At 40.5% G+C, this 27,444-nt stretch overlaps 1 protein-coding gene across 1 annotated transcript; it reads left to right on the top strand.

Moving 5' to 3' along the window:
- Window positions 1-916: 916 nt before the first annotated feature.
- LOC145412458 (glycerol-3-phosphate acyltransferase 3-like) lies at window positions 917-27,444 on the top strand. The gene is made up of 5 exons (XM_080282346.1): window positions 917-1,651; window positions 24,026-24,141; window positions 25,651-25,759; window positions 26,030-26,217; window positions 27,276-27,444. The coding sequence occupies exons 1-5, from the start codon at window positions 917-919 to the stop codon at window positions 27,442-27,444; spliced, it is 1,317 nt and encodes a 438-aa protein (XP_080138472.1).

Here is a 27,444-nt window from a genome sequence, read left to right as displayed (position 1 = left end):
CATCTTATTTGGATCTTGATTCTAGCCACCACCAAGTAGTGGTCAGAAAGTCCACTCCCCCAACCTGTATAAGCTCTTGCATCCAATACACATCTTTGCATCCTTTCATCCACGCACACATAATCAATCATTGCCTTCCTTTCATTCAGTTCACCACCCACCCTTCTCATCACTCGCCATGTATACCTGTGGATCATTTTATGCCTGAAGAGGGTATTGGCTATCACCAACCCCCTCCCAGCACAAATGTCCACTAACGCACTGCCATTCTCATCTATCTCAGCAGGCACACCTCACTCACCAACTATTCCATCCACGTTCACATTCCCTACTTTACCATTCATATCACCAATCAAAAACACTCTCTCATTCCTTCCAAAAATGATGATGGCAGTAATTTGTGTTTTTCTCTTTTCTAGGGTTTGTTGTGACGTGTTTGGGAGTTCATCGGTGTACATTAGCCACAACGGATGTGTTGTCTGCAGAACTGTGCTATGTAGAAATTATAAACTTATGTTCCACTGACAGTTATCCTATGTAACTAATATGAAAAATGCACCATGCACACTAGTAATCAAATAATGGTGTCTGGAGGCAAACTGCTGCTCTGTGTTAAATATATTTTAACTGGATATACATTTGAATCAAAACTAAGTGATTACAAGTAGACCACAAAAAAAAAAAAAAAAAAAGGCACTTCCGACTACATAGCAACTTCATAGTGAATCACGCATTACCCTAACAAAAAAATGGGTGTCTGTTCATCAGCGACAAAATAATATCTAAATGAAATAAAATTATGACTAATTTTATTCAAAGCAATGAACGGGTACTACATTACTAGCAACCGACTTACGAAACCACTTTAAACAAAGCCTAGATGTTTCCTTAGCTATACCAGTGAATAAAATAAATAATGGAAACGATATGGAATATCTTGGCTTTGCTATACTTCTCCGCCTTTATCTTAATGTTTCTTCATGCTGCAGCCCCTGACCGTATTGGTTTACATCGACGCTACATCAGATTCCTCCAACAATTATTTACGTTCGGACAGGATAGTGTTAAACGCCACCGACCCCAGTCGAACCCTGAGCTCGATAGTTCAACGGAGGATGTTGAAAAACTAGTAATGTCGTTGGAGCACCCACATGCCCCGGGTATAAGTAAGGACAACAAAGGCTTCCACTTGGATAATGTTTTGGGCTACATCACAGCTGGCATGGCGGCCATTGTGGAGGATAACGTGATTAAATATTTTGAGCCGGAGAAACTTTTCATATGGAACTTCCTTTCACGGACCAATGATTGTGGTTATGAGTTTATTTCATTCCGACTGACTGTGTGTTGGGTGGCTGGGATTCTAGTGCGTTACATCCTCCTTTTCCCGCTGCGAGCTACCATGTTAGCACTGGGCATTGGACTGTTATGGGTGTGTATGTTTTTCGTATCGCTCTTTCCCAGTGGACCTTTCAAGCGCTGGATGAACAGAAAGCTTCTTGTCTTCTGCTGCAGCATCATAGCTGGGTCGTTTTCTCTCGTGGCTACATTCCACTACGAGGAAAATGCTCCTAAGAATGGTATTGCTGTTGCTAACCACACATCAACAATAGACTCCTTAGTATTGTGCACACACAACTGTTATGACTTGGTAAGTAGAAGATTAATCCTGGTGAAAAAAAAAAAATGTTAGAGAATGTGCCTGACCACTGTAATGTTGATAACTATGCTCTGTAAAATGAGATGCAGGCTGATCATATTTACCTAAAGGATGTCACTTATAATGTATTCATCTCCCTCATAATTGTCAGTTTCCAAGATTATTTTGTGGTGAACAGGCTAATGAAGATCACCTTTAACCCCTACAGCATGAGAAACCTCCCTGAACCTGATTATAGTTGCCTTGTATAAGAAGAAGAAGAAAATAAAATTGAGAACTTGAGCCCCAGGTTGTCGACACAATGCGTCTCTCGGTATGCCTCCACCTAGCCTTGAGAACGGACTCGCCATACAACTCCATGAACCTACATGACCTACCTGACCTAATCAATTCATCAGCACTTCATACTTTATCACTGGTAAAAGTTTGTTTGAAATCTGCCAAAGGGTATTGATAACCTAATTCGATCCCATTTGACCTTGACATTTAATCCCGTGACCTTGCTGACCTAATCAGTTCATTTTATTTTGTACCACCCACAAAAGCTTGGCAGAAAGTCGTTGATAGATTCAGGAGATATCGTGCCCACAAGAGAGTTGTGAATGAACACAATAAACTAAGGAGACCCAATATGACCTTGACCTTTGATCCTTTGACCTTATTGACCTAATCTGTTCATCAACCCTTCTTACTGTATCTCTGACAAAAGTTTGGTAGAAATCTATTGAGGGGTTCAGGAGATAATGCGCCTAAAATAATAATTTTAGTCGACCCAGTATGACCTTGAACTTTGACCCCATGACCTAGCTGACCTAACCAGTTGATCAATTCCCTATCTTACATCACTGACAAAAGTTTGGTGGAAATCGGTCAGTGGGTTCAGGAGATATCTCAGCCACATGAGTGTTACAGACGCACGCACCCACAGACGCACGGACGGACAGACCAATCACTTAATGTCTCCTCCACCATAGGTGGACGGAGGCATAATAAAGCCGCTGTACTGAAATCAGTAGTCACACATCCCGCTAGATACCACAGTTTTATTTGACATCGTAAGATGGTTATTCCATGAATGGACATATGCTTTAGAAAGAGATCAATCAGGTTAAAGATGACTTTTTTTTCTTCCCTCATTACTAATCATTGTTGGGAGTAGCAGCAGTACAGGTAGTGACGCTACGGAGGGAAACCATTTATTTTTTTCAGTTATGGGTAGCTGTAGTGCATCACATTTTAGTAAGAGTAGCGAAATAATAGCAACGCTATGTTTCTGAGGTACTCAAAACACTAGTCGGCATTGTTAGTAGTGTTCGTGTTAGACGCTAATCGACAGTCTAAATCTGGTGCACACCAAACATCAGCGGGCTTTTGTTTGGGTTTTCATCTGGCATCATTAATTGCACGATTCTGGCAAATTTGGTAAAGAAAAATTTATTTGGTAATGTAGCAACTTGATGCGGTGTTAACCTTAAATTTATCTATGAATGTGTAAGTGTTTGTATTTTCGTAATCTGTCTGCATTCAAGGAGCTGTAATATATTTCCTGTGAATATCATTAACGAATACAGAAAATATTATACTTTGTCACGATATACAGGTATATAGCATATCAACATTTAGTAGTGAAGAGATTAATTTGGCATAACTTTTTCTATCTATCTGTTGCCAAATGCCTTAATCCTGTAAGGTGTGGCCACAAACATATCGCCTCCATGTCCCCCTGTTCCCCGCCATTTCACTGCCCTGCTCCCAGCTTACACCCCCCTCTCTCATATATCTCTCCACTCCATCCCTCCATCTCATCCTTGTCCTTCCACTCCCTCTCTCCCCCTGCCACCTCACTCACATACACTCTCCTCGTCAGTATCTCACTCTCCATCCTCTCCACATGGCCAAACCACATCAGTGTGTTTCTCCTAACGCCTCCTATCACATCCACATCCACACCACAACGCTCCTTCTCTTCCTCATTTGTCAGTCTACCTCTCTTTGTGACTCCACAGGCTCCTCTCAAATAACTCATTTGCACTGCTCTCACTCTTGTGTCCCTCCAACAAGATCCAAGCTTCACTTCCATATGTTAGATTTGGCTTCACAATACTATTGTGTAGTAACTTTTTCACTTCCATGCTCACTTCCCTGTTTCTTATCACTGCTTTCAAGGAACCAGCAACCTTTCTTCCTTGTTATACCCTTTCAAGCACTTCACCCTCTAAACTTGCATCCTTACTCATCACACTGCCCAAGTACTTAAACCACTCACATATTCATTTCCTCCTCATCCAACCCTCACAATACCTTCACCGACTTCACTTCTCTCGAATACCATGACTTTACTCTTCGCTACATTTACCTTGAGATTCCGTTTCTCACACGCTCTCCCAAACTCATCCACCAAGCCTTGCAGCTCCCCTTCTTCTTCATTTAAGAACACAGTATCATCTGCAAACAACAGTACAGGGAGTTTCCAAACACTGCCCTCTCTCATTAGTGCTGCACCAACATCCTCTGCCCTATCTTGTATGTCTTTTATAACTTCATCCATATACGGATTGAACAACCATCGAGACATGACACATCCCTGTTTCAATCCAACCTTCAAACAGAAAAATTCACTCAGTTCACCATCCACACGCACTGCAGCCTTCGCACCCTCATACATATTCTTCACAGCATTCAAGAATTTCCCATCTACTCCATATATTCTTAATACTTTACACAATCCTTGTCTATCCACCCTGTCATATGCTAACTCCAAATCCAAGAATGCTGCATACAGCTTCTTTCCCCTCTCTAGAAACTTTTCCACTAAACACCAAAGAATGAATATCTGATCTACACAACCTCTTCCCTTCCTAAAACCTCCCTGTTCATCTCCAAGTAATTCTCTGTTATTTCTCTAACTCTGTCAATAATTATCCTACCATATACTTTTCCTATTACACTAAGAAGACAAATTCCCATATGATTACCACACACTTCTTCCCCCCCCCTTTCCTTTGTGCAGGGGAATAATTATACCTGACTTCTAATCCTCAGACTCTACCTTCATCCCAGGCCAATCTGCACATTTTCCACATCCATTCTACTGCTACCTTTCCCCATGCTTCAGCATTTCACCACACACTCCATCTCCTGGGGCTTTCCCCATTTTGACTTTCTTCATTGCTTCCACAACTTCCATCCTACTGATCTCTTCCTCTCTTCTCACATACCGTCTCCCAGCCATTTCCCAGCCACTTATACTCGCATTACTTTCATTCTCTATGTTCAACAATTTCTTAAAGTGTTCCCTCCATCTGCTCACTTTTTCTCCCTTCTCCACTAGTATCTACCATTTTTATCTTTCACTCCCCGACTAACTTCTCTGCCACCCTGTCTAACTTTCTTTACCTCTTTCCAGAACATTTTCTTATATTCCTTCCACTTTACATCCAAATTCCTTCCAAATTGCTCATCCACTCTCTTCTTACTCTCTTACTAATCTTTTCACCTCTCTCTTCCTCTCTTCATATAATTCTCTTCCATCTTTCAACTTCTTCCACGCCCCTGTTTCTCATCCACTCACTATACGCTTTCTTTTGTGCCACAGCCTGTCTTGCCTCATCATTCCACCATGGTCTTCCCTGCACCCCATTTCGTCTTCTCTTCACCCCACACACCACCTCACATGCTGCACAGATTTCTTCTGTTAATATCTTGCACACACCTTCCACGTCCCTTATCTGTTCCAATCCATATTTACCCAATCCCTCCTCCACTTCTTTCCTATATTCTGCCTTTTTTCTATCCTCTTGTATTCTTTCCACCCTCCTTCTATGAGCTACTTCCTCCTGTGCCTCCCTTCTTTTATTTCTCCATTTCACTTGGATCTTGATTCTCACCACCACCAAGTGGTGGTCAGAAAGTCCACTCCCCCAACCTCTGTATGCTCTTGCATCCAATACACACTTTCTCATCCTTTCATCCACACACACATAATCAATCATTGCCAGAGTTCATTTAATTCACCACCCACCCTTCTCATCACTCGCCACGTATACTTATGAATCATTTTATATCTGAAGAGGGTATTGGCTATCACCAACCCCCTCTTGGCACAAACGTCCACTAAAGCACTGACATTCTCATCCATCTCTGCAGGCACACCCCACTCACCAACTACTCCATCCACCCCCGCATTCCCTACTTTTTCATTCGTATCTCCAATCAAAAATACTCACATTCCTTTCAAACTTTTCCATGCACGCTTCCACATTTGTCCAGGACTCTTCTCTCACTCATAACTTTTGTGATGGTTATTTTTTAATAATCATGTATCAATGGGCAAAACAAATAAACAACAAAAAGGGGCACTCAGATAATGGAACACCCTTGCCCGTCAACGGGGCTAAGGGCCAAATATTTGATTTAGACCTGTGACTACCCTCAACCAATTACCCTCAAAAGGGGTAGCTTCATTCTTGCCTAACCGTCAATCATTTTCCCAACTTTGGTTCAAAGTAGATCAGAACTGTTTGAGTTTACTTTGCCTAGAGACCTTGACCTTTGCCTGATTAATTTCAAACTCTAATTTCTTAATTAATCCTTTGCCTAAAAACCACAGTGTTCAATTTACATCGGATAATAACTGCTTAAACTGAAGTCGCCATGTGACGTTGGTATCTGACCAACTATTTTAGAAAACAATAGGCCAAACTCAGACTACTTTGTATCCTGATCAGATCAAAACTTAATTATTTTCTTCATACACTCTTGCACAAGTCTACCTTTGACTTTGCTTGGTGATTTTGACCTTTGATTGTTAATATTGAATCCCCGTGATCTTGCCTGACCCATAACACTTCCACTAAGTCTGGTTGAAATGTGATCACTTACTCTTTGAGTTGAACTTGCAATTCGACATTGTCCATTGACCCTTCCTGACCTTAATCTTTGACTTATTGTTTTGAAAATATTATCCTTTTATCCTTGGCTCATCCAACATCCTCTAAAAAAATTTAGTGTCAACTGGATAAAAACTGTTTTAAATTGACCTTAACATTTGACCTTCACCTTTGGCCTGTTGTTGTCAAATCAGTGAATTTACTCTGTGGCCCACACTCAACTATTTTCTCAAGTTTGGTTGTAATAAAACAAAGGCAACGCCACACTGTTGCAACTCTCCGTCTGACCAAGCACATACCCTCCTCCTCCCTGCACACCTAACCAAGTGCATAACGGCCTTCACCCTCCCCCCCTCCCCGTATAACACAAAGACATTAAAACTTAATGAACTCAGTGATGTGGAATAGGAAAGTGTTACAGGAGGTAAAAAACAACCACCATCATCACTACCACTACCATCATCATTCATCACCATAACCACCACCACCATTATCAATACCACCACCATCACCACCACCACCACCACCATGATCACCACCACCATCACCATTATCATTACCACCACCATCATCATCATCATCATCACCACTATCACCACTACCATCATCACTACCACCACCACCACCATCATCATCATCACCACCACCACCACCACCACCACCATCACCATTATTAACACTACTCTGTTGCAATACTCCATCATACCAAGCACATATCCCCCACCTTCCTGCACACCTAACCAACAGCATAACGGCTCCCCCACCCCTTTACTTTCCTGCTCCCTCTGTATAACACAGAGACAGCAGGTCGCACTGAAATCTTTAAACTATTTATTCTACCTTTTCATTAAAAAAACCTACCTAAGACACATCATTCTACCAATGAAAAAGCACCAGTTCACTATAGGACACATAGCTATGTGAAAGTTCACGAATCTATATTGAATACTTTTTTATTTGTGGCTCGAGATTACTTGCTCAGGTCACATTAAAGTCTCTGTGAAAAACATATACTGTATATTTTTTTTAATAAAAAAAGAAAAATTAAGACACGGCATTCTATCAAAAGGCACCAGTTCATTATTAGACACATAACTATGTGAAATTTCAGGACTCTATAAATAATACTTTCTGAACTTTGCTCCGGAAACGACAATCTCTACGTCTAGCCACACAGCTCTACAGACAGACACCAGTGATAACAATACCCTCCTCTGGCTTTGTCAGGTGGTGGGTAAAAATATTTGGGATCTTTTATTAACTGTCACATTCACCGGCCAATTTTTAACCTTCCCCTGTGACCTTGACAGTTGACTACTGTATTTTGAAAATTGTCACTTCATTCTTGACTTTCCCTGAATTCCTTTCAAAATTTGGTCTAAACTGGATGAAAACTGCTTGAGCTGATTTTGGTTGGGCAGTACTTGTCATGTGACCTTGACCTTTGATTTATTGATCTAAAAGGCAACAGGTTTCCTTATTAACTGTTCCTCCAATCTTTCACCAATTTGGGTTAAAGGCAGATAACCTCACACACACACACACACATACACACACACACACACACACACACACACACACACACACACACACACACACACACACACACACATTGCATCAGCTCTCGCTTTGTGAGCGGCTCTGTAATAAAGTTGCTGTGTCTCGATAAGTGTAGCTGTAGGTACATGTAGAGAGATAGGGAGGTTGATTGTAGATCATCGTTGCTTAATAAAATGGTGTATCGTTGGCTAGAGTGAATAGGTCTCTCTCTCTCTCTCTCTCTCTCTCTCTCACACACACACACACACACACACACACACACACACACACACACACACACACACTTCCCCTTTGTATATCATAAGCAAGGTGAGTTACAGAGCACTCCTAGGTTACGGAGTTTATTGTACACAGTTGTATCGAACTGTGATTTACAGTGTAGCGTAACATGACGGCAAAGCCTCCTAGCTGACCCTATCTCCTGCCTTCCACTCTCGGTTATCTTCTCGGGTCTTCTCTAACCCCTTCTGACCTGAAGGGGATCTCTCTGATATTATATACAGCTTGGAGAGGATGTGTGTGTGTGATGTAGTGTCTGGTAAATTTCTGTTCACGTGGACTAACCGACTAGAGCTGGTTACCCCACATGTTTGAATACATCATGAAATTCTTGGTCATCTGGACTACAAAGAGATTGTTTGAGATACGTCATATGTTAAGACATTCTTGATGGTCTGGGACAACAAGACTGTGGATATACATTATGTGGATTGACATTCCTATTGAGAAGCTGTGCACGTTTCCAGCAGACACTACATCCTGCACATTGTGATATGAGCCTATATAATGCCAACATATAGCTCGGTCACGCAAAGCTGTCGTACCAACGACAGTAAATACTGTCATAACATGTTGATGCATATTATATACACATTACAATCAACTTGTAAGCTAATTACGTGAAATACATAATACTGTAACAGTAACATAATTGTGATAATATTGTAACAGTGATCATAACTGTAGTCACTGTGGTAATATAAATGTAACAATAAAATTGTACATGTATAATATATATATATGTATATTTACAACGCTAGGTGGTAACCATATAACCGGGGTTTCTGGCAGGGTTAAGTGTCCCCCAGATTCCCCATTCCAAAATCACTTAATCATGGCAGTCGTTTCAGAGAGCCTCGGAGGGCCCAATACTTGCCCAGGGCCCCAACCAAATGGGCAGACTTGCGTGGCCATGTGGAATGTGTGAGGTGTGAATGAGGACAGCAAGAGGGTGGAAGTGGTGAATGTGTTTAAGAGTGCGAGATACGCCGTGATGGCATTGTGTGAAACGAAGATGAAAGGGTGCAAAGTGGAGGAGTGGGGGTGTGTGAAATGTGTAAGATCGGGAATGAATGGGCGAGGAAGATGCAAGGAAGGAGTTGCTTTGTTGATGAATGAGGTGTGGCAGAGTGGAATGAGAGACTACAAATGTGTCAGCTCGAGGTGTATGTATGTCAAGTTCAAGTTTGAGAAGGTGAAAGTGGCAGTGATTGTAGCGTATGCACCGTGTGAGGACAGGAGTGAGAGAGAGAAAGACAGGTTTTGGGATGAGCTGAGTGAAGTAATGGGAGAAATGCCCAGGAGCTTTAAAGCGATTGTGATGGGGGATATGAACGGAAGAGTAGGCACTGGTCCTGAGGATGACATAATGGGTTGTTATGGAGTACCAGGAGAAAATGATAATGGGAAGAGACTAAAGGATATGTGTCAGGACAGGAGGTTGTGCATTTTTAATTCATATTCCAAACACAGTGATACACATAAATATACATGGGATAGAGGGAACAGGGATCATGTTGAAAGAAGCCTGATTGATTACGTGCTTGTAGAGAGGTCGATGATGGGAATGGTTGCTGATACGAGGGCTGTGAGAGGACGATGTGGAGGTCTGTCATATCATCTGATTGTGGTATGCAAGATCAAGCTGAGAGGAGTGAGGTGGATCAGGAGAGAGAGGAGCAGTCAGGGAGAAAGACTGAAAGTTGAGAAGCTGAGGATCAAAGAAATGGCAGATGAATACAGGACCAAAGTAGAGGACGAGTTAGAATTACTGAATTGGAATGAAATGGATCTGGACAGACTGTGGTATGCATATAGGGATTGCTTAGTTAGGAATGCTAAAGTGGTGTGTGGTGTGGCAAGAGTAACAACAAAGAAGAAAGGTACGGCATGGTGGGATGAGGAGGTAAAGAGGAAGAAGTGGCTAAAGTGGTTACAGAATACGGGTTCGGTTGAAATAAGAACTGATTACGTTGAGGGCAAGAAGCACATAAAGAGACTAATGAGGAGAAAAAAGGAGGTAAATGAGGATCTAGGAAGTAAAATGAATGCGAACTACTCTGAAAATAGAGTGAGATTCTGGAAAGAGGTGAGGAAATGTAAAGTGAAATCGGAAAGAAATGGGATGGTGTGAAGGATGCAGGTGGTAGATTATTAACCCATGGAGATGAAGTAAGGACCAGATGGAATGAATATTTTGAAAGCCTGATGAATGGGAATAGAGAGAGCAGAGCAGCTGTAAACATGATTGGTTTTGGGGGTGTGCAAAGAAGGAATGCAGTACCAGAAGTGACACGCGCACAGGTGAAGAGTGCTATGAAGCGGCTGAAAAATGAGAAAGCAGCTGGGGTTGATGAGGTTTATGCAGTGATGCTTAAATGTAGTGGTGATAGCGGAATGAAGTGCTTGTTGGAGATATGTAAGAAGGCATGGATGAGTGAAACTGTGCCTGCAGAGTGGAAAAAGGCTGTGATTGTACCCCTGTACAAAAATAAATGTGAGCGAAGTGAGTGCAAGAATTTTCTTGGCACAAGCTTGCTGAGTGTGGTAGGGAAGGTATATGGAAGAATTATTACTGAGAAAGGAAGAGAGATATCGAAAGTCCTAGTGAGTGATGAACAGGGTGGCTTTAGGAGTGGAAGAGGATGTGTGGACCAAATATTTGCAGTGAGACAGATAGTAAAGAAGGCTTGAGAGAAGGACCATAAGATGTTTATGGCATTCATGGATCTGGAAAAAGCATATGACAAAGTGGACAGAGGAGGATTGTGGAAAGTTTTGCGCATGTACGGTGTAGAGGGTAAGCTACTAAGTGTCGTCAAGAGTTATGATGGTAGTGAAGCATGTGTCAGGGTTAATGGGCATCTAAGTGAATGGTTCACGATCAGTGTGGGCGTGCAACAAGGTTGTGTGATGTCCCCATGGTTGTTCAATGTATATGTGGATGGGGTGATGAAGGAAGTGAAAACACGATTAATGGAGAGAGGGATGGCATTGGTAATGCATGGTGATGGATGGAATATCTAAAATTTGTTACATGCTGATGATGCAGTACTGCTTGCAAGTACCAGACAAGAACTTGGTAGGCTAGTGCAGAGTTTTGCTGCTGTCTGTAAGCGTCGTTCCATGACAGCAAATGCAGAAAAGAGTAAAGTGATGGTTATTGAGAGAGAAGGTGACTCCCAGTGCAATGTAACAGTGAATGGAGAGAGACTATAATTGGTGAGAGAATTCAAATACCTGGGTACAGTGATAGAAAAGAGAGGAAAAAGTGCAAAAGAAGTTGAAAGTAGAGTGACGCAAGGCAGAAAAGTAGCTGGTGCAACGAAGGCCTTGATAAGAAACAGAGGCTTGAGTGTTGCAGCTGCACGAGGCTTACATGAAGGAATGTTAGTGCCAACTTTAACATATGGATGTGAGACTATGGTGTTACATGAATATGAAAAGTCAAGAGTAAGAGCAGTGGAGATGGGACTGCTGAGGAATATATGTGGAGTACAGAGGGTGGATAGGATACGAAATAATGTGATTCGTGAAAGATGCGGAGAGAGGAAGTCGGTGGACACCAGAATTGAGGAGAGTGTACTGATATGGTATGGTTATGTGGAGAGAATGGATAACAGTAGAGTGGTGAAGAAGGTATATCTGAGCGAATTCAAAGGAGGGAGGAGGCGAGGTTGGCAAAGGAGAAGGTGGAGAGATATGGTGGATGAATGTGTGAGGAAGAGAGGTTTGGAAGTCGGTGAGGCTAGGGAACTGACAGAAGATCGAGTTGGCTGGATGAATTTTGTGAGGAGAAGTACATGATCAGGGATTTTTGTCACCTCTTTTTAACGTGGCGGCGTCTGGATTGACTCTGTCGGATACGATTATGTGAAGCTACAGAATGTGGTGAATGTTTTTGGAGTATCCGATAGAGCCAGGATTCCGGGGGCTTGAAAGATGAGTGAATGGAAGCGTGGCCCATTGGACTGGGCAATTCTGGGCTGTCTGGACATTGCTACTCCTCACCCTGCCCTTGGGTGGGAAAGGAGGTGCGGATGATGATGATGATGATGATGATGATATATCTATCTCTCTCTCTCTCTCTCTCTCTATATATATATATATATATATATATATAGATTGTTACATAGCCTATGATTTCATCATCCTTTGTATAATTCTAACGTACAGTATGCTGCATGTTTGATCAAGAGCGTGTTCTACCTCACTCCCCTCTTCTCCTCCCTTATAGTAGAGTTAGTCGTTCTTTCTTGTTCAGAACAGGAGTGTCAACTCTTTGTCCCCTATGGCTTCATTTGCGCGTCCTTCTTACAAGTTGTATCAAGCTCTGCCGGCCCCTATATAATGAGCTCAGTCTCTGCATTAATTGCCACTTAGATCTACTCCTCATTTTGTTCACATCTCTGTCCTCCCCTGTACAGTTGTTATTATTTTTGTGAGTGCTCAGGAAGTCTCCAACCATCTAGCTGCTGTGTAATTTGAGTATAAGTGTTATTACATTTTTTCTTGTACTGTATAGCATAAGGTGTTAATTCGTAGGCCTGGTGAGGTTTATGTGATTAATGTGAAGTTTTACTGTCAGCCAGTAGTAATAATATTTTGTATCTGTAATAATATATATTGCATTAACTGAGCATTATCCGGTTTTCTCATTTTATCACGGCTGACTTAGATAAATTTACACTTGCTAATTTCGTGTTAATAGAGGCTATTGCAGTTAACCATATATTTAACCTGTTTTTTGCCATTACATTATTCTTATGAGTCCTGAATGTTTAGTTGTTAGTTTGAGCATTAAACTTTAACTTGTAATTTTACCTAACTTTTGTTTTGAACCTGGAACTTTGCGGGACAGTAGTGATTTTAGTCTCTGTTCCGTAACAAGATATATATTATATATATATATATATATATATATATATATATATATATAGAGAGAGAGAGAGAGAGAGAGAGAGAGAGAGAGAGAGAGAGAGAGAGAGATGTGTGTGTGTGTGTGTGTGTGTGTGTGTGTGTGTGTGTGTAAATTTAATAGCAATATTAAAATATTACAATGGCAAGTCTACTGTGGTCAGTTATACATTATATATGAGAATGACTTGCTATACATATATGTGTTACCCATTGTGTTATTTTATATAAAATACACTGAATCTATACAATATTTACAATACTTACTAAGTTTGTCTTACTTGTACAGAGCATTTCTAAAACACTGATTCAAGGCTAGCAATCCTGGCTTGCATTCTGTGCAAGGCCAAAATTAATATAGCAAATATGAAGAAAATTACAAAGATGACTGGAGATGGGCTGTACAGTATATATAATATGGAGTCAACATAGTTCTACTGTATTATTCCCAAGGCTGTATTGTCTGATTTATTACCTGCATGGTTTCATACTTGAGTGAACTAAATGTGTGCACTTAATTTAAGTTCATCCTGGGCAATGGCTTTAAGTACTTGTGTGTGAGGGTGAGAATGGCATAATGGTTTTTGTGGGCAAAGTGAATAGTGTAGGTGTCAGAACTGCACAGTAATCTGGTGAGATGTATAAACCACATGCTGATGTATGAGCTGGAGGTGTGTCTGGCCAAGTCACAAAAACTGATGTATTTCGAGTGAAACAGAAAAACTGTGAATGTCCAGTGCGTTGATGAGTTTATCTGGAGCAAATGTGAAGTTGCAATGATGAGGGATGTCGTGAATTTTTATGGTATCCATTTCACAAGGGACTATCCCGGCTGGCTGAAACGCGAAGACGTACGCAAGACAAAAGTGAAATGCATGCAATGATGTGCAACATTTGTGTTCAGTTGTTGTTTCACCAGTGAAAGTGACAGCGTCTTGTTTTTTGGAGACCATGATGACTTCTGTTTTTATGTTGATGGCGACTAATGAGTCATCTTTATTAGAAGGAAAACGTTGTTGGAAGGACACAAGTCAAGAATGAGAGCAGTGGAAATGAGTTATTTAAGAGGAGCCTGTGGAGTCACATGGAGAGACAGGCTGACGAATGAGGATATAAAGGAGCGTTGTGGTGTGGATGTGGATGTGATAGGAAGCGTTATGAGGAACACACTGAGGTGGTTTGGCCATGTGAAGAGGATGGAGGGTGAAAGACTGACGAAGAGAGTGTGAGTGAGGTGGAGGGGGGAAGAGGGAGGGGGAGGCCGAGGATGAGATGGAGGGATGGGGTGGAGAGGTATATGAGAGAGGGGTGTGTGAGTTGGGAGCAGGGCAGTGAAATGGCGGGGGACAGGGCGACTTGGAGGCGATTTGTTTGTGGCCACCCCAAACGGGATTGAGGCGTCTGGCAATAGATAGAAAATGGTATATTTGGTAGACTATGAAAAATAATCTTATGAACAGTACATGAACTACTATTGATGTTGTGAGCGTTGCTTCCAAATATGGATGATGTAACATCAGATTTCTTTCCTCAAATAAAGGTTTCATTCCATGTTAATGTATGCCATGACTAATTATTTGGCGGAGATTGCAAATGGGTAGTAAATTAATGGTTCCTTCAGTTACCAGCATTAGCAATTCCTTTTATGGAAGACTGATAATGAGCTCTAGTATTGACTAACTGTAGTAATAATATGTCAGTTTTTTCCATGATCGCTGAGAGATGTTGGAATAGTGTATTGTTTCCATCTAGTGTCTTTACATTCTCAAAATTCCTAGAGTTGACTTTTCAGCCTTCATTAGGTTCTTTATAATCGTCAGCATTAAGGTGTTCTGGGTATCACCCAACTTATGTTCCTATGAGAGAATTTTTTTGCAGTTTTGTTAAATGTTATTTATTTCCTCCAGATCATTTTCTGTAGCCAATCCTAAAATGTTGCCTATATTGCTCCACCTAGGTCGAACAAACCACGTCTGTTACGTGTATTTGTGATGTTGTTTCCTGCTCAAAGTGTTACTTCCACATGATGGGATGTCCTGGATCATGGTGAGCATTATATGCTTAGTCTGTTCTAGCTTCCAGTCAGTTAATTAATTCAGCCACTTCCTGTGTGGGATGATCATGTGAGGAAGGGAGTGTTAATACGGCTTCCAGAGTTCTAAGTGGACCTGATAGTTTCTGTAACATTACTGGTAGGTCTTCCAGTACGTCCAAACTAATTTTGGTACTCATTATGTCCTGTACAATTGCCCTTGAGGCTGTTGGGGCGATCAGGCACCCTTGTCAGATTACACGTTAAGGGTGTAAGTGACTGATCCTCTTCATATCAACAGGAACATGATCCATGGAATAATACGCCTCATCTTTACCTACCGAAAGAACAACTATATTAATCCACTGTTAGCTATGCTAACGGTGATGATAGTGATGGTAAAAACTACAGTTATCTCGACCTGCTTAATCTTATTACCTATGAAAGGAGTTTAAATCGATTCCTAAGTCATGTAAATGCCTTGTTATGGTGACAGCTGTATTGGCTGCACCTACAGTATGTTTGTTTGGAATGCGACCGCAGATTATTCCGATATGTGTTAATTGCTTCCGGCTTATTTTCACCGTGTGTACTAGGCTTTTTGGTCGTGTCCGGTGTTTTATAATCGCAAGCTAAATTTCTTGAGACCTTTTTTAAGTGATTAATATGAATTTGTTTTTCTTCGTCACTTGATATTGACTTAATCATTACCTTATAGGGTTTTCTCTTAATGACACTGAATAGTATAATACCTTCAGTGTAGTGATCCAAAATATGACGTTATCTATGATTGCCCTTGCCACTGTTTCAGCTGTCTTATCCTTAATTGGAACCAAGATGACATATCGTGAGAAATGATCAGTAGCAACAAAAAGATGCCGATTGTGACTGGTACAGTAGTTAAGGATGACTTATGTAAATCAGTCGTGACAATGTCCATGGTTGGTTAGGTACAGGATAATTCCTATAGGTGCAGGTGATAACGTGTAACCTTTGTATCTTGCACATGACTCACATTTGTCTAGGTGATTATATATGTCTTTGAGTAACGTTGGCCAATAATATGACATCCGGGCCTGTCTGATTGTCCTGTCCTTGCCAGGATGCCCTGCATGTGGACTATCGTGTATTATCCTCAAAATGTGTGGTGTCATTGTAGTAGGAATAACTAATTGCCTAATATGTCTTCTATGATTTGTCCTGGATTTACCCTATATAAGGCTTTGTTTACCATTGTGAATTATTTAAGTGGTACATGTAACTTGGGCAATGGTACATCATCGCCTGACTCGAGATGATCCTGTGTTGAAGAGTTTTTGAGTCTGTTCTTAACAAAAAATGTTAAAGCATCTTTCCTGTCACAAACTTCTTCCTAAACACCAGTATGGTTTCCGCTAGGGACGCTCCACTGGCGATCTTCACACCTACCTTTCAGATTCCTAGTCATCCGATTTCGGTAATTCAGCGAAAGCTGTCATTGCACTTGACATTTCAAAGGCTTTTGATCGAGTCTGGCATACATCTTTTATTTCCAAACTGTCCTCCCATGGTTTCTATCCTTCTATCTTGCTTTCATCTCTAGCTTTCTTTCGGGTCGTTCTATAGCTGCTGTTGTAGACGGCCACTGTTCTTCTAGAGCTATCAGTAATGGTGTTCCTCTGGGCTCTGTCATATCACCAACTATCTTCCTTTTATTCATCAATGACCTAAGCTGTACATCTAACTCATCCACTTATACGCTGATAACTCCACCCTTCACCTCTCCATTCGCTTCCTACAGCGTCCATCTCAGCAGTTACTTCAACAAACAAGGGGTGTGGCTATGGCACACCTAATGTCTGACTTGGCTCATATCTCAGATTGAGACAAAAATAATCTTGTGCTTAATGCATCAAAAACTCATTTCTTACATTATCAGCACAACAAAATCTTCCACAGGATTACCCTCTAGTTTTTAACTATCCAGCTTAATCCTGCATTATTTTACAACATACTTGTGCTTTCATTCTCTCGGGATTTATCTTGGAAAGAACATATTACCTCTCTTGTAAAATCTTCTTCCAAGAGATTGGGTGGTCTAGGTGGACTCTGTGATTTCTTTACCTCTGCACAGTTATTGACTTTATATACGGGTTTTATTCCCCCCTGTGTAGAGGACAACTCACATGTGTGGGGAGGCTGCCCACCTACCGTACAGCTCTTCTCAGGTAGGACGAATCAAAGGCTTTTCGTCTCACTAACTCTCCTGCTCTCACTGGCTGTCTTCAACCTGTGTCTCTTTTCCACACTGCTACATCTTTATCTCTTTTCTGTCGCTACTTCAACGGTCACTGTTACTCTGAACTATCTGCTTGCATCCCTCCCCCACTATGGCGGGTGTGTAGTACCTCTCTAGCAACAAACTCTCATCCTTATTCTGTCCAACTCTCTAACGCAAGAGTCCTTCATGAATGGAACAGGTCAACTCAGGAACTCTCTTCCTCTGTCTGTATTTCCTCCTGCCTATGATCTCCAGTCTTACAAACGCAGTGTGCCCAGTCATCTCGAAATGAACCGTTCTTGAATTTGGCTCTCTGGATCTTGTTTTATTTTATTTATTTTTTTCTTGAGGGAACAATTTGCAGGCTCCCGGCTCTTGGTTCCTTCATCTCTGCATGAAAAAAAAAAAATGACTTTTAAAATAATTTCTTTGCATCAAGATGGTATCAATTTCGGCAGTGCTCCTTAAACCATAGCACTATACTCAGGCTGTGTGTGTGTGTGTGTGTGTGTGTGTGTGTGTGTGTGTGTGTGTGTGTGTGTGTGTGTGTGTGTGTGTGTGTGTGTGTGTGTGTGTGTGTGTGTGTGTGTGTGTGTGTGTGTGTGTGTGTGTGTGTGTGTGTGTGTGTGTGTGCTTTAATTCCACATAGGCTATTTGTTAAATTTGAATTAAACTTCCCAGTTGACATTGTTGGGATTTTGGAATGATCATTCCTTAATTACATTTTAGCAACCATGGTTTTTAGGGATACAGTGACCCCAACCAAATAAAAAATTCTCAAAAATAACGAAGTAAGGGCAGATATGGCTTTTATAATGCAGGATATGTTGTGCGATGGACTCTAATCCATAATGCGATATTTACGAATTGTGATCTCCACCATTAATTTTGGGGGAACAGCTCCCCTCCCAAAAATAAAAATGATCAGATATAAGGGAAAGTGAGCATATGAATTTCAATGAATAATTTGAAGTCAGTTCGACTGGTTTTTTGATATGGTCCTCCATTACATAAAATTATTCACCATCAGCCCCCGCCCCAAAATAAAACCAATCAGAAATGGGAAAAATATTGCAATGAAACTTTCCATGTAAGTTCGGTTGGTTACTGGGTAGGTTTTCCACTATATACAGTTTTCCAGCCCTGACTATTACAGGAGTCAGAAACACTGAAAGGAAAGCACATACTTCATTACTATCTTGGTTCATGTACAATGGACTCACAGCCATATGATATTTGTAGAGCATAACCCCTCATTGATTCTTGGAGGAGTCAGCACCCCTAAAATAATCTATATATCGTCAGACGCCTTTATCCCTTATACGGGGTGGCCACAAACAAATCGCCTCAACGTCACCCTGACCCTCTCCATTTCACTGCCCTGCTCCCACTTCACACCCCCTTCTCTCATATACCTTTCCACTCCATCCCTCCATTTCATCCTTGGCCTTCTCCTCCCTCTCTCCCCCTTCACCTCACTCACATACACTCTCCTCGTCAGTCTCTCACTCTCCATCCTCTCCACATGGCCAAACCACCTCAGTGTGTTCCTCCTAAAGCTTCCTATCACATCCACATCCACACCACAACGCTCCTTCACATCCTCATTTGTCAGTCTGTCTCTCCATGTGACTCCACAGGCTCCTCTCAAATAACTAATTTCCACTGCTCTCACTCTCGACTTGTGTCCCTCCAACAACTTCCAAGTTTCACTTCCATACGTCAGAGTTGGTATCACAATACTGCCATGTAATAACTTTTTCACCTCCAAGCTCACTTCCCTGTTCCTTATCACTGCCTTCATGGAACCAGCAACCTTTCTTCCTTGCTATACCCTTTCAAGCACTTCATCCTCCAAACTTCCATCCGTACTCATCACACTATCCAGGTACTTAAACGTACTCACATTTTCCATTTCCTCATCATTCAACCTCACTGTACATGCACTGACTTCACCTCTCTCAAAGACCATAACTTTACTCTTCCCTACATTCACCTTTAAATTCCGTTTCTTACACACTCTTCCAAACTCATCCACAAAGCCTTGTAGTTCCCCTTCGTCTTCAGTTAAAAACACAGTATCATCTGCAAACAACAGCACAGGGAGCTTCCAAACACTACCCTTTCTCACCAGGACCACTCCAACATCCACTGCCTTACCTTGTATCTCTTTTATAACCCCATCCATATATTGATTGAACAGTCATGGAAACATGACACATCCCTGTCTCAACCCAACCTTCATATAGAAAAACTCACTCAGTTCACTATCCACACGCATTGCAGCCTTAGCACCCTCATACATACTCTTCACAGCATTCAACAACTTCCCATCTACTCCAAATATTCTTAATACTTTCCACAATCCTTGTCTATCCACTCTCTCATATGCTTTCCCCATATCCATGAAGGCCACATACAACCTCTTTCCCTTCTCAAGACACTTTTCCGCTAAAGATCTAAGAATGAATATCTGATCTACATAACCTCTTCCTTTCCTAAAGCCTCCCGGTTCTTCTCCAACTAATTCCTGTTATTTCCCTAACTCTGTCAATAAGTATCCTACCGTATACTTTTCCTATTACACTAAGAAGACAAATGCCCATATTATTACCACACATTTCTCTTTCCCCTTTCCCTTTGTACAAGGGAATATATATACCTGACTTAAAATCATCCGAGACTTTACCTTCCTCCCAGGCCAATCTGCACATCTTCCACATCCATTCTACTACTATCTCTCCCCCATGCTTCAGCATTTCACCACACACTCCATCAATTCCTGGGGCTTTCCCCATTTTGCCTTTCTTCATTGCTTCCACAACTTCCATCCTACTGATTCCTTCCTGTCTTCTCACCTCTCTCCTTCTCCCAGCCATTCCCCAGCCACTTATACTCGCATTACTTTCATTCTTTATGTTCAACAATTCCTTAAAGTGTTCTCTCCATCTGCTCACTTTTTCTCCCTTCTCAACTAGTAATCTACCATTTTTATCTTTCACTCCCCAACTATCTTCATTTCCACCCTGTTTGACTCTCTTTACCTCTCTTCAGAACATTTTCTTACATTCCCTCCACTTTACACTCAATTTCCTGCCAGATTCTTCATCCACTCTCGTCTTTCTCTTACTTATCTTTTCACCTCTCTCTTCCTTTCTACATATAACTCTCTCTTCCATCTCTCAACTTCTTCCACGCCCATATTTCTCATCCATTCATTATATGCTTTCTTCTTTTGTGCCACAGCCTGTCTCACCTCTTCATTGCACCATGCTGTTCCCTGCACCCCCTTTCGTCTTCTCTTTATCCCACACACCACCTCACATGCTGCACATATTTCCTCTGTGAATATCTTGCACACGCCTTCCACCTCCCCCATCTGCCCCAGGTCATATTTACCCAATGGTTCCTTCAGTTCTCTCATATATTCTGCCTTTTTCTCATCCTCTTGTAACCTTTCCACTCTCCTCATATCTATTCCTTCCTCCTGTCCTTCCCTTCTTCTATTTCTCCATTTTGCTTGGACCTTGATTCTGACCACCACCAAGTGGTGGTCAGACAGTCCACTCCCCCAACCTCTGTATGCTCTTGCATCCATTACACATCTTCGCATCCTTTCATCCACACACCCATAATCAATCATTGCCTTCCTTTCATTCAGTTCACCACCCACCCTTCTCATCACTCGCCAAGTATACCTGTGGATCATTTTGTGCGTGAAGAGAGTATTGGCTGTCACCAATCCATTCCCCGCACAAATGTCCACCAAAGCCCCGTCATTCTCATCTATCTCAGCAGGCACACCCCACTCACCAACTACTCCATCCACCTTCACATTCCCTACTTTACGATTCTTATCACCAATCAAAAACACTCTCTCATTTCGTTCAAACTTTTCCATGCACACTTCCACATTTGTCCAGAACTCTTCTCTCATTCTGCTTGCACGATCTTGCGTTGGCACATACATGCACACAATCACCCACATTTGTAGTCCAACTTTCAGTTTTACCCACACAATCCTTGAACCTACTGATTCATACTCTCTTATATTCTCCTTCCATCTGTTACTCACAACAATACACACTCCTTCTTTTGCCCTCTCATTCTCACCTACTCCTGCACATATTCCCCATCCATACTCCCATTCTCTCACACTTTCTCCTCACCATTTAGTTTCAGTTATTCCACATACATCCACTTTCACACCCTCAAGCACCTGGACAATCTCTCTCTCTTTCAGCTCATCATTTGCACCCCTTACATTGCAGGTCGCCATCCGTATCATGACCTTTGTACGGTCCTTAGTCGGCATCATTAGTTAGTCCTGGTTCGAGGCTTCTTGTTCGTATTTTTAGTTGTTTCCGGGGAGGGGCAGTAATCCTCTGCCAACCCACTTGATGTCACGTAGGGAACACGTGTTGTTGGGTATAAGGTTACCACCCAGCGTTGTAAATGATTTCCTGGTTTACAGGAAATAATTTGGCTTGCCACTCGATGTAGAGCTATCATAAAAAAACAGGGTACCACTACACTAAGTGGGTGGATGATGGGAGCCCCCACCTACCACAATATAATAATAATAATAATAATAATAATAATAATAATAATAATAATAACAATAATAATAATAATAATAATAATAATAATAACAATAATAATAATAATAATAATAAATAATACCGGGTAATAATAATAATAATAATAATAATAAATAATAATAATAATAATAATAATAATAATAATAATAATAATATTAATAATAATAATAATAGTAATAATAATAATAACAATCATTATTAGGGGACGTGAGCACATGGATTTCAACGAAATCAGCATACATTTCACACAGGATTATGTCGGCAGTTTCCATGTTTTCTCTGAACCCACAAGAAGAAACTGCACATCGACCTTTGTGCAGCATGCTTCCTCCCCTCCCTCCTCATGATTCTTGGAGAGGTTGTCCCTGTACCAAAGAAAACGAAAAAAAAAAATGGGAGAAACATTTGAGTGCCAGGTGAATTCACCTGGTTACTTCCGCCTTTCACTATATACAATTGTCCAACCATTATTTTTAGTAGGGATCAGCCATCTCACCGAATTTACGATTATTAGAAACAGTGAAAGGAATGAAGATATGGCTTTGATATCTTAGTACATATTGTACAGTGGACTCTCATTCATAATCTATATTATAATTATCCGATTCCTGTATATTTGTTACCGTATTACAGCAAAAACGGCGCAACGTGGCTCACATTTTGTTAGAGCAAGGTATCGTTAAAAGACTCCAACTTGAAGAATTAACCAATTTCCAGTCCAATCGGGTCACCGGTTCCCGAATTATGACTCATTTCTGGCCATTTGATATGGGAAATTCTGTTGGGCGAGGTACCACACTTTCTGTACATATGTGAATGAATTCGATCATTTTAAATAAGTTATCTTATTTAGGGTCGACAGCTGTTGTATATAGAATGGTTCCTGACTACTCAGGGACTCTTTCGTATTCTAATGTCCCCTATATTATTTTCTGCATCCACTGACAGTCTCCAGGTGATGAATGCAGGTATGTAATGTAGAAATGCATAACGTAACTGTAGTCGATGGTGTTCTCTTGATTGAGGTATTTTTATCATTACTGTAGGTTTAGCTATTTGTCTTTTTAGGATTTAGTAAAGGTTAACGATTTGTCTGTTAGATGATTAGTGTTATGGTCTTTAGGTTAATTAGGCATCTGTTTTTCCTAATAAATAATGTAAGGTCTAAAAAACAAAAAAATAAAATAATAATGCTAATATAAATACAAAAAATAAATAAAAGTATTGCATATATATATATATATATATATATATATATATATATATATATATATATATATATATATATATATATATATATATATATATACATAGATTTATATACATATATAAACATATTTGTTCATATTACGACGGTCCAATCGGATTGAGCCTGTGCTGGTTTATATCCAAGGGATGGTCGGGTTTATTGCTCACGTAATGCCACTCAGGGATGAGTGAGGCTGGTCACTCTCATCTTAAATGTCAGGATCAACATGCCTAGCCCCGGGCTCCTTCGCTCTTCATGGGGCAATGTAGGATTGGATGATAGATGGATGGATGGGTATCTCTATATCTATCTATCTATCTATCTATCTCTACCTATATATATATATATATATATATATATATATATATATATATATATATATATATATATATATATATATATATATATATATAGGTTTAGAAGGGAGGAGTTTGTTTGGAATGATGATGATGATGATGCCTTATCCCCTCATCGGATATCAATTAAACTGGTAAAGAATTCATCATCGTCATCAGGATGTATGGACCCCAAACGCAAAACTTTTCGAATTAAAGTTCAATTTTATTATCGTTTTTCAGGTTGAGCAGAAAAATGATAGATTTCTGGGCATTCTTAGGAAAGCACTGAGCCAAGCTTCTTTACATATCTGGTTTGCACCTTCAGAATCAAGAGACAGATCAGCGGTTGCTATGAAGTAAGGAATATTATTCTTTTTAATTGTTTTATTAATCGTGGTTATAACTTCGTTTTATATTTTGTGTATTTTTAAGGTCTGAGCAATTTGTCGTCGGTGCCTTAACATCTGCAGTACTGTATATAGCCGAGCCCTTGGACGCTCTTGATTTGGCAATAATGCAGTGGCAGATTGAACGTATTATTTAGTCGACAAAATGATTGTATCGCTTAGCTGTTCGTGATGCACATCTAAAAAAATCACACTTGTGGTTTTGTCTGAAAGGTAGACTCCTAGAGTTTGCGTGTTAAGTGTATGGATGTGTGGATAGTGTCACGGTGAACTCAGTTGGTAGTTCTTGTACTCATCCACGATACTGGTGGGGAAATAGCTTTGGGATGATAAACTGATATTTAACATTTTTCATGATTGGATAAAGGATGTAGAACATTACTGTAGTCTCCATCAACCCTGTATTCAGCAGCATATCCTTGGCTCCTCAAGAGGATTATACGTAGAGACAGTAACAAGTTATCCAATCAATCCCTTCTGGTGTGGAGTGTCCCAGGGCTTGGCTATTGTAGCCAGTACATTTAGCAGTAAATTACCAGCCTATATGGTTTAAATACCTCCATTCCCCTCTTGAGGAATGACACTATACAGGGTCTTAACGCTGATGTGGCAGCTGTAAAACCTGGATCACAAAGCAAAAACAATAGCATGGCGTTATCATTATGGGTATTTCATTCTATATACTGTTAATGCGAGAGAGAGAGAGAGAGAGAGAGAGAGAGAGAGAGAGAGAGAGAGAGAGAGAGAGAGAGAGAGAGAGAGAGATTTTCATTTTATTTTTACGTTTCAGCCGGTTGTGCTCAGTTTGGGTATCCCTGGACTGTAGAGGTCAACTGGACTGTAGAGGTCAACACTTTTGTTGATGCGCTCAACCTGAATTTCCATAAACTCTTTAGTGTCATGACGTAATTCCTGTTCGAGTCTTGCCATTTCCTGACGAGTTTATATTAGGAATGAATTTTCGACCAGAAGTGGTCAGATGGAATATTCATAAACTTCTTAAATCCATACTAGATTTATTTCCTATACTGACTACAATCGTCTCGTTGTTAAAACGAACAAAACAACACCAGCAGTTTGTAAGGGCAAAGTTTTCCACTATGGTGACGTCTTGTCCTACTTTACTTCGAAAACGTCGACAAATAGGTTACCTTTTTTATTTATGTGTTTTGCTCTGATCAGCACCTAAACTGATTTCTAATCAACTGGACATTCCCATAAGCTTCTGGATGTAATCTTTAATCCATGCTGCTGCAGGAAGTTTTACTTAACTTAGCAGAGGATTCTCTTACTGGAAGGGTTAGTTAGAGCTGTATCTGACTCCTGCACTTTGAAAACTATCATCTCAACCGACTGAAATAATCTTAACCATGATGTAATAATAGCCAATGGAAGATAATGGATTCAATGGGTTAACTCTATTATTGTCACCAAAAGACAGTCCTCTTATCCTGACAGACTGAAAAATCATGCAGACAATCAGGATCTACCCCCCATCCTGATATATCCAGAGAGTGTCACAGTTAACAATACCTGCGTGATGCAGTTCAGGAAGGCCGCTTTTGAGGTATGGTTGCTATACGTTTCTCTCTCTCTGCCGGTCTGTTTGTGTCGTGATATTTATCTCTTTCATCTCCTCGCCTAATGTTCATCAATAGTAATAAGTGAATAACTCCTAGTGAGGACTAATCAGTCTGCTCTCTCTCTCTCTCTCTCTCTCTCTCTCTTTCTTTGAAATTGGTTTTAGACTCACTCAGGAGGTTTCATTACTTGCATCATTTATAGTTGTTTTATTATTACACTGATGTTGAATTAACATGTACGTATTTTTCGTCAGCTTGGATCCGTCATCCATCCAATCGCCATACGATATGACGCGCGGTTTGGCAATGCATTCTGCGCTCACGAAAAGTTAGTTCACCCCTGGGTACACATGATGACGTCTTGGGCCATTGTCTGTAACGTATGGTACCTTCCACCCATGACCAGGCGTCCATCAGAGTCCGCCATTGACTTTGCTAACAGGTTAGGAACCCTAATTGTTGGTAGAACAGTCTTCAAAGAATTTCTCTCTCTCTCTCTCTCTCTCTCTCTCTCTCTCTCTCTCTCCAACACAAATAATACTTTCTGTTTACTGAATCTGCCTTTATTTCTGTTCAGGTTAATTTGCAGCTTTCTCTGTTTATCTCTGTATCTATGAGCCTATCTATCGATAAGGAGATAGGTAATATTTATGTATTTATCGTAATATGGGATACAGATTTCCAGAATTTTTCATATATTCTTTAAATGCTTCAAAAACGATATTTTTATATGCCAGTAACCTGAGAGGCAGCTTAAGAGAAGTCAGAAATGTTTGTACTGAAATACTGGGAGACCGATGATGATTATAAAAGTCAGGACAAACTACTCATATTCCATAATCAACATTGTCTACGTTTACAGTTCTTTTAAAGTTTAAAACAAAAAAATATATATAATGCATGTTTTTACTACTTAAGCAGTATATATATTCTGAAAGGGCGGTTTTCTGTAATGCGAGGTCAAGAAATCTGAAAAGTGAAATTATGTGCATGGAGGTATAACCTAAATTTACTGTGTAGTCTATTATTAGTTTAAGAAAAAAAAGCTATATCCGAGAACTGTTGCAAAGCTGTAGATAGAAGTGGTTTGAATGTGTTAGAGGAGCTATGAGGGTGACTGGCAGAGGAGGACTTCAGCTGTTGATATGGAGAGACTAGGCAGACTGAGGAAGACTTGGGATAAAGTCTTGCTCAGAGATCCAGTCAGAAGACCAAGCAGAGAGAAAGCCAAGATAGCGACATGAAGAGTTGCCAACAAGAGGAACAAACTTAAACCTACTGTCAAGTTTACGTAAACGTAAAAATAAACGATAGCGTTTGCCATACTTCAAACCTCCTAGGAAATAAGGGCAAAATAAAATTGAAGGTAAAGCAGCTAGTGAAACTTATTTGTTTTAGTTATCAACAGAAGGTGAAATGTTTGGGTCATCAGGTATGATGCCAAAAATTATCTTTGTTTTTGCCACAGAAAGAAAGCAATGATCTTTATCTTTGCCTCAGAGTGAAAGCAAAGATCGCAAAAGTGGCGGGTTTGACTGATGTGACATGGGATGGCTTCCTGAAACACAAGCCCGTGAAGGAGGAGTGGATTCGCCAGCAACAACAGGAGTTTGCCAAACATCTGCATTACTGTACAAGAGGCAAAAAAATGGAAAAACAAACTTTATGA

This window comes from Coenobita brevimanus, chromosome 12 (genome assembly GCF_032717465.1).
Source record: "Coenobita brevimanus isolate Jiangsu-jjx chromosome 12, ASM3271746v2, whole genome shotgun sequence".
Lineage (NCBI taxonomy): Eukaryota > Metazoa > Arthropoda > Malacostraca > Decapoda > Coenobitidae > Coenobita > Coenobita brevimanus.
The sequence above is the reverse complement of the archived record's forward strand: the minus strand, read 5'-3'. Positions and strand labels throughout refer to the sequence as shown.

Coding starts and splice junctions, on each gene's coding strand:
- LOC145412458 (XM_080282346.1), top strand. CDS start 917: ATGGAAACGATATGGAATATCTTGGCTTTGCTATACTTCTCCGCCTTT. Junction 1,652..24,025: donor CACACAACTGTTATGACTTG/GTAAGTAGAAGA, acceptor ATCGTTTTTCAG/GTTGAGCAGAAAAATGATAG. Junction 25,760..26,029: donor TCAGGAAGGCCGCTTTTGAG/GTATGGTTGCTA, acceptor ATTTTTCGTCAG/CTTGGATCCGTCATCCATCC.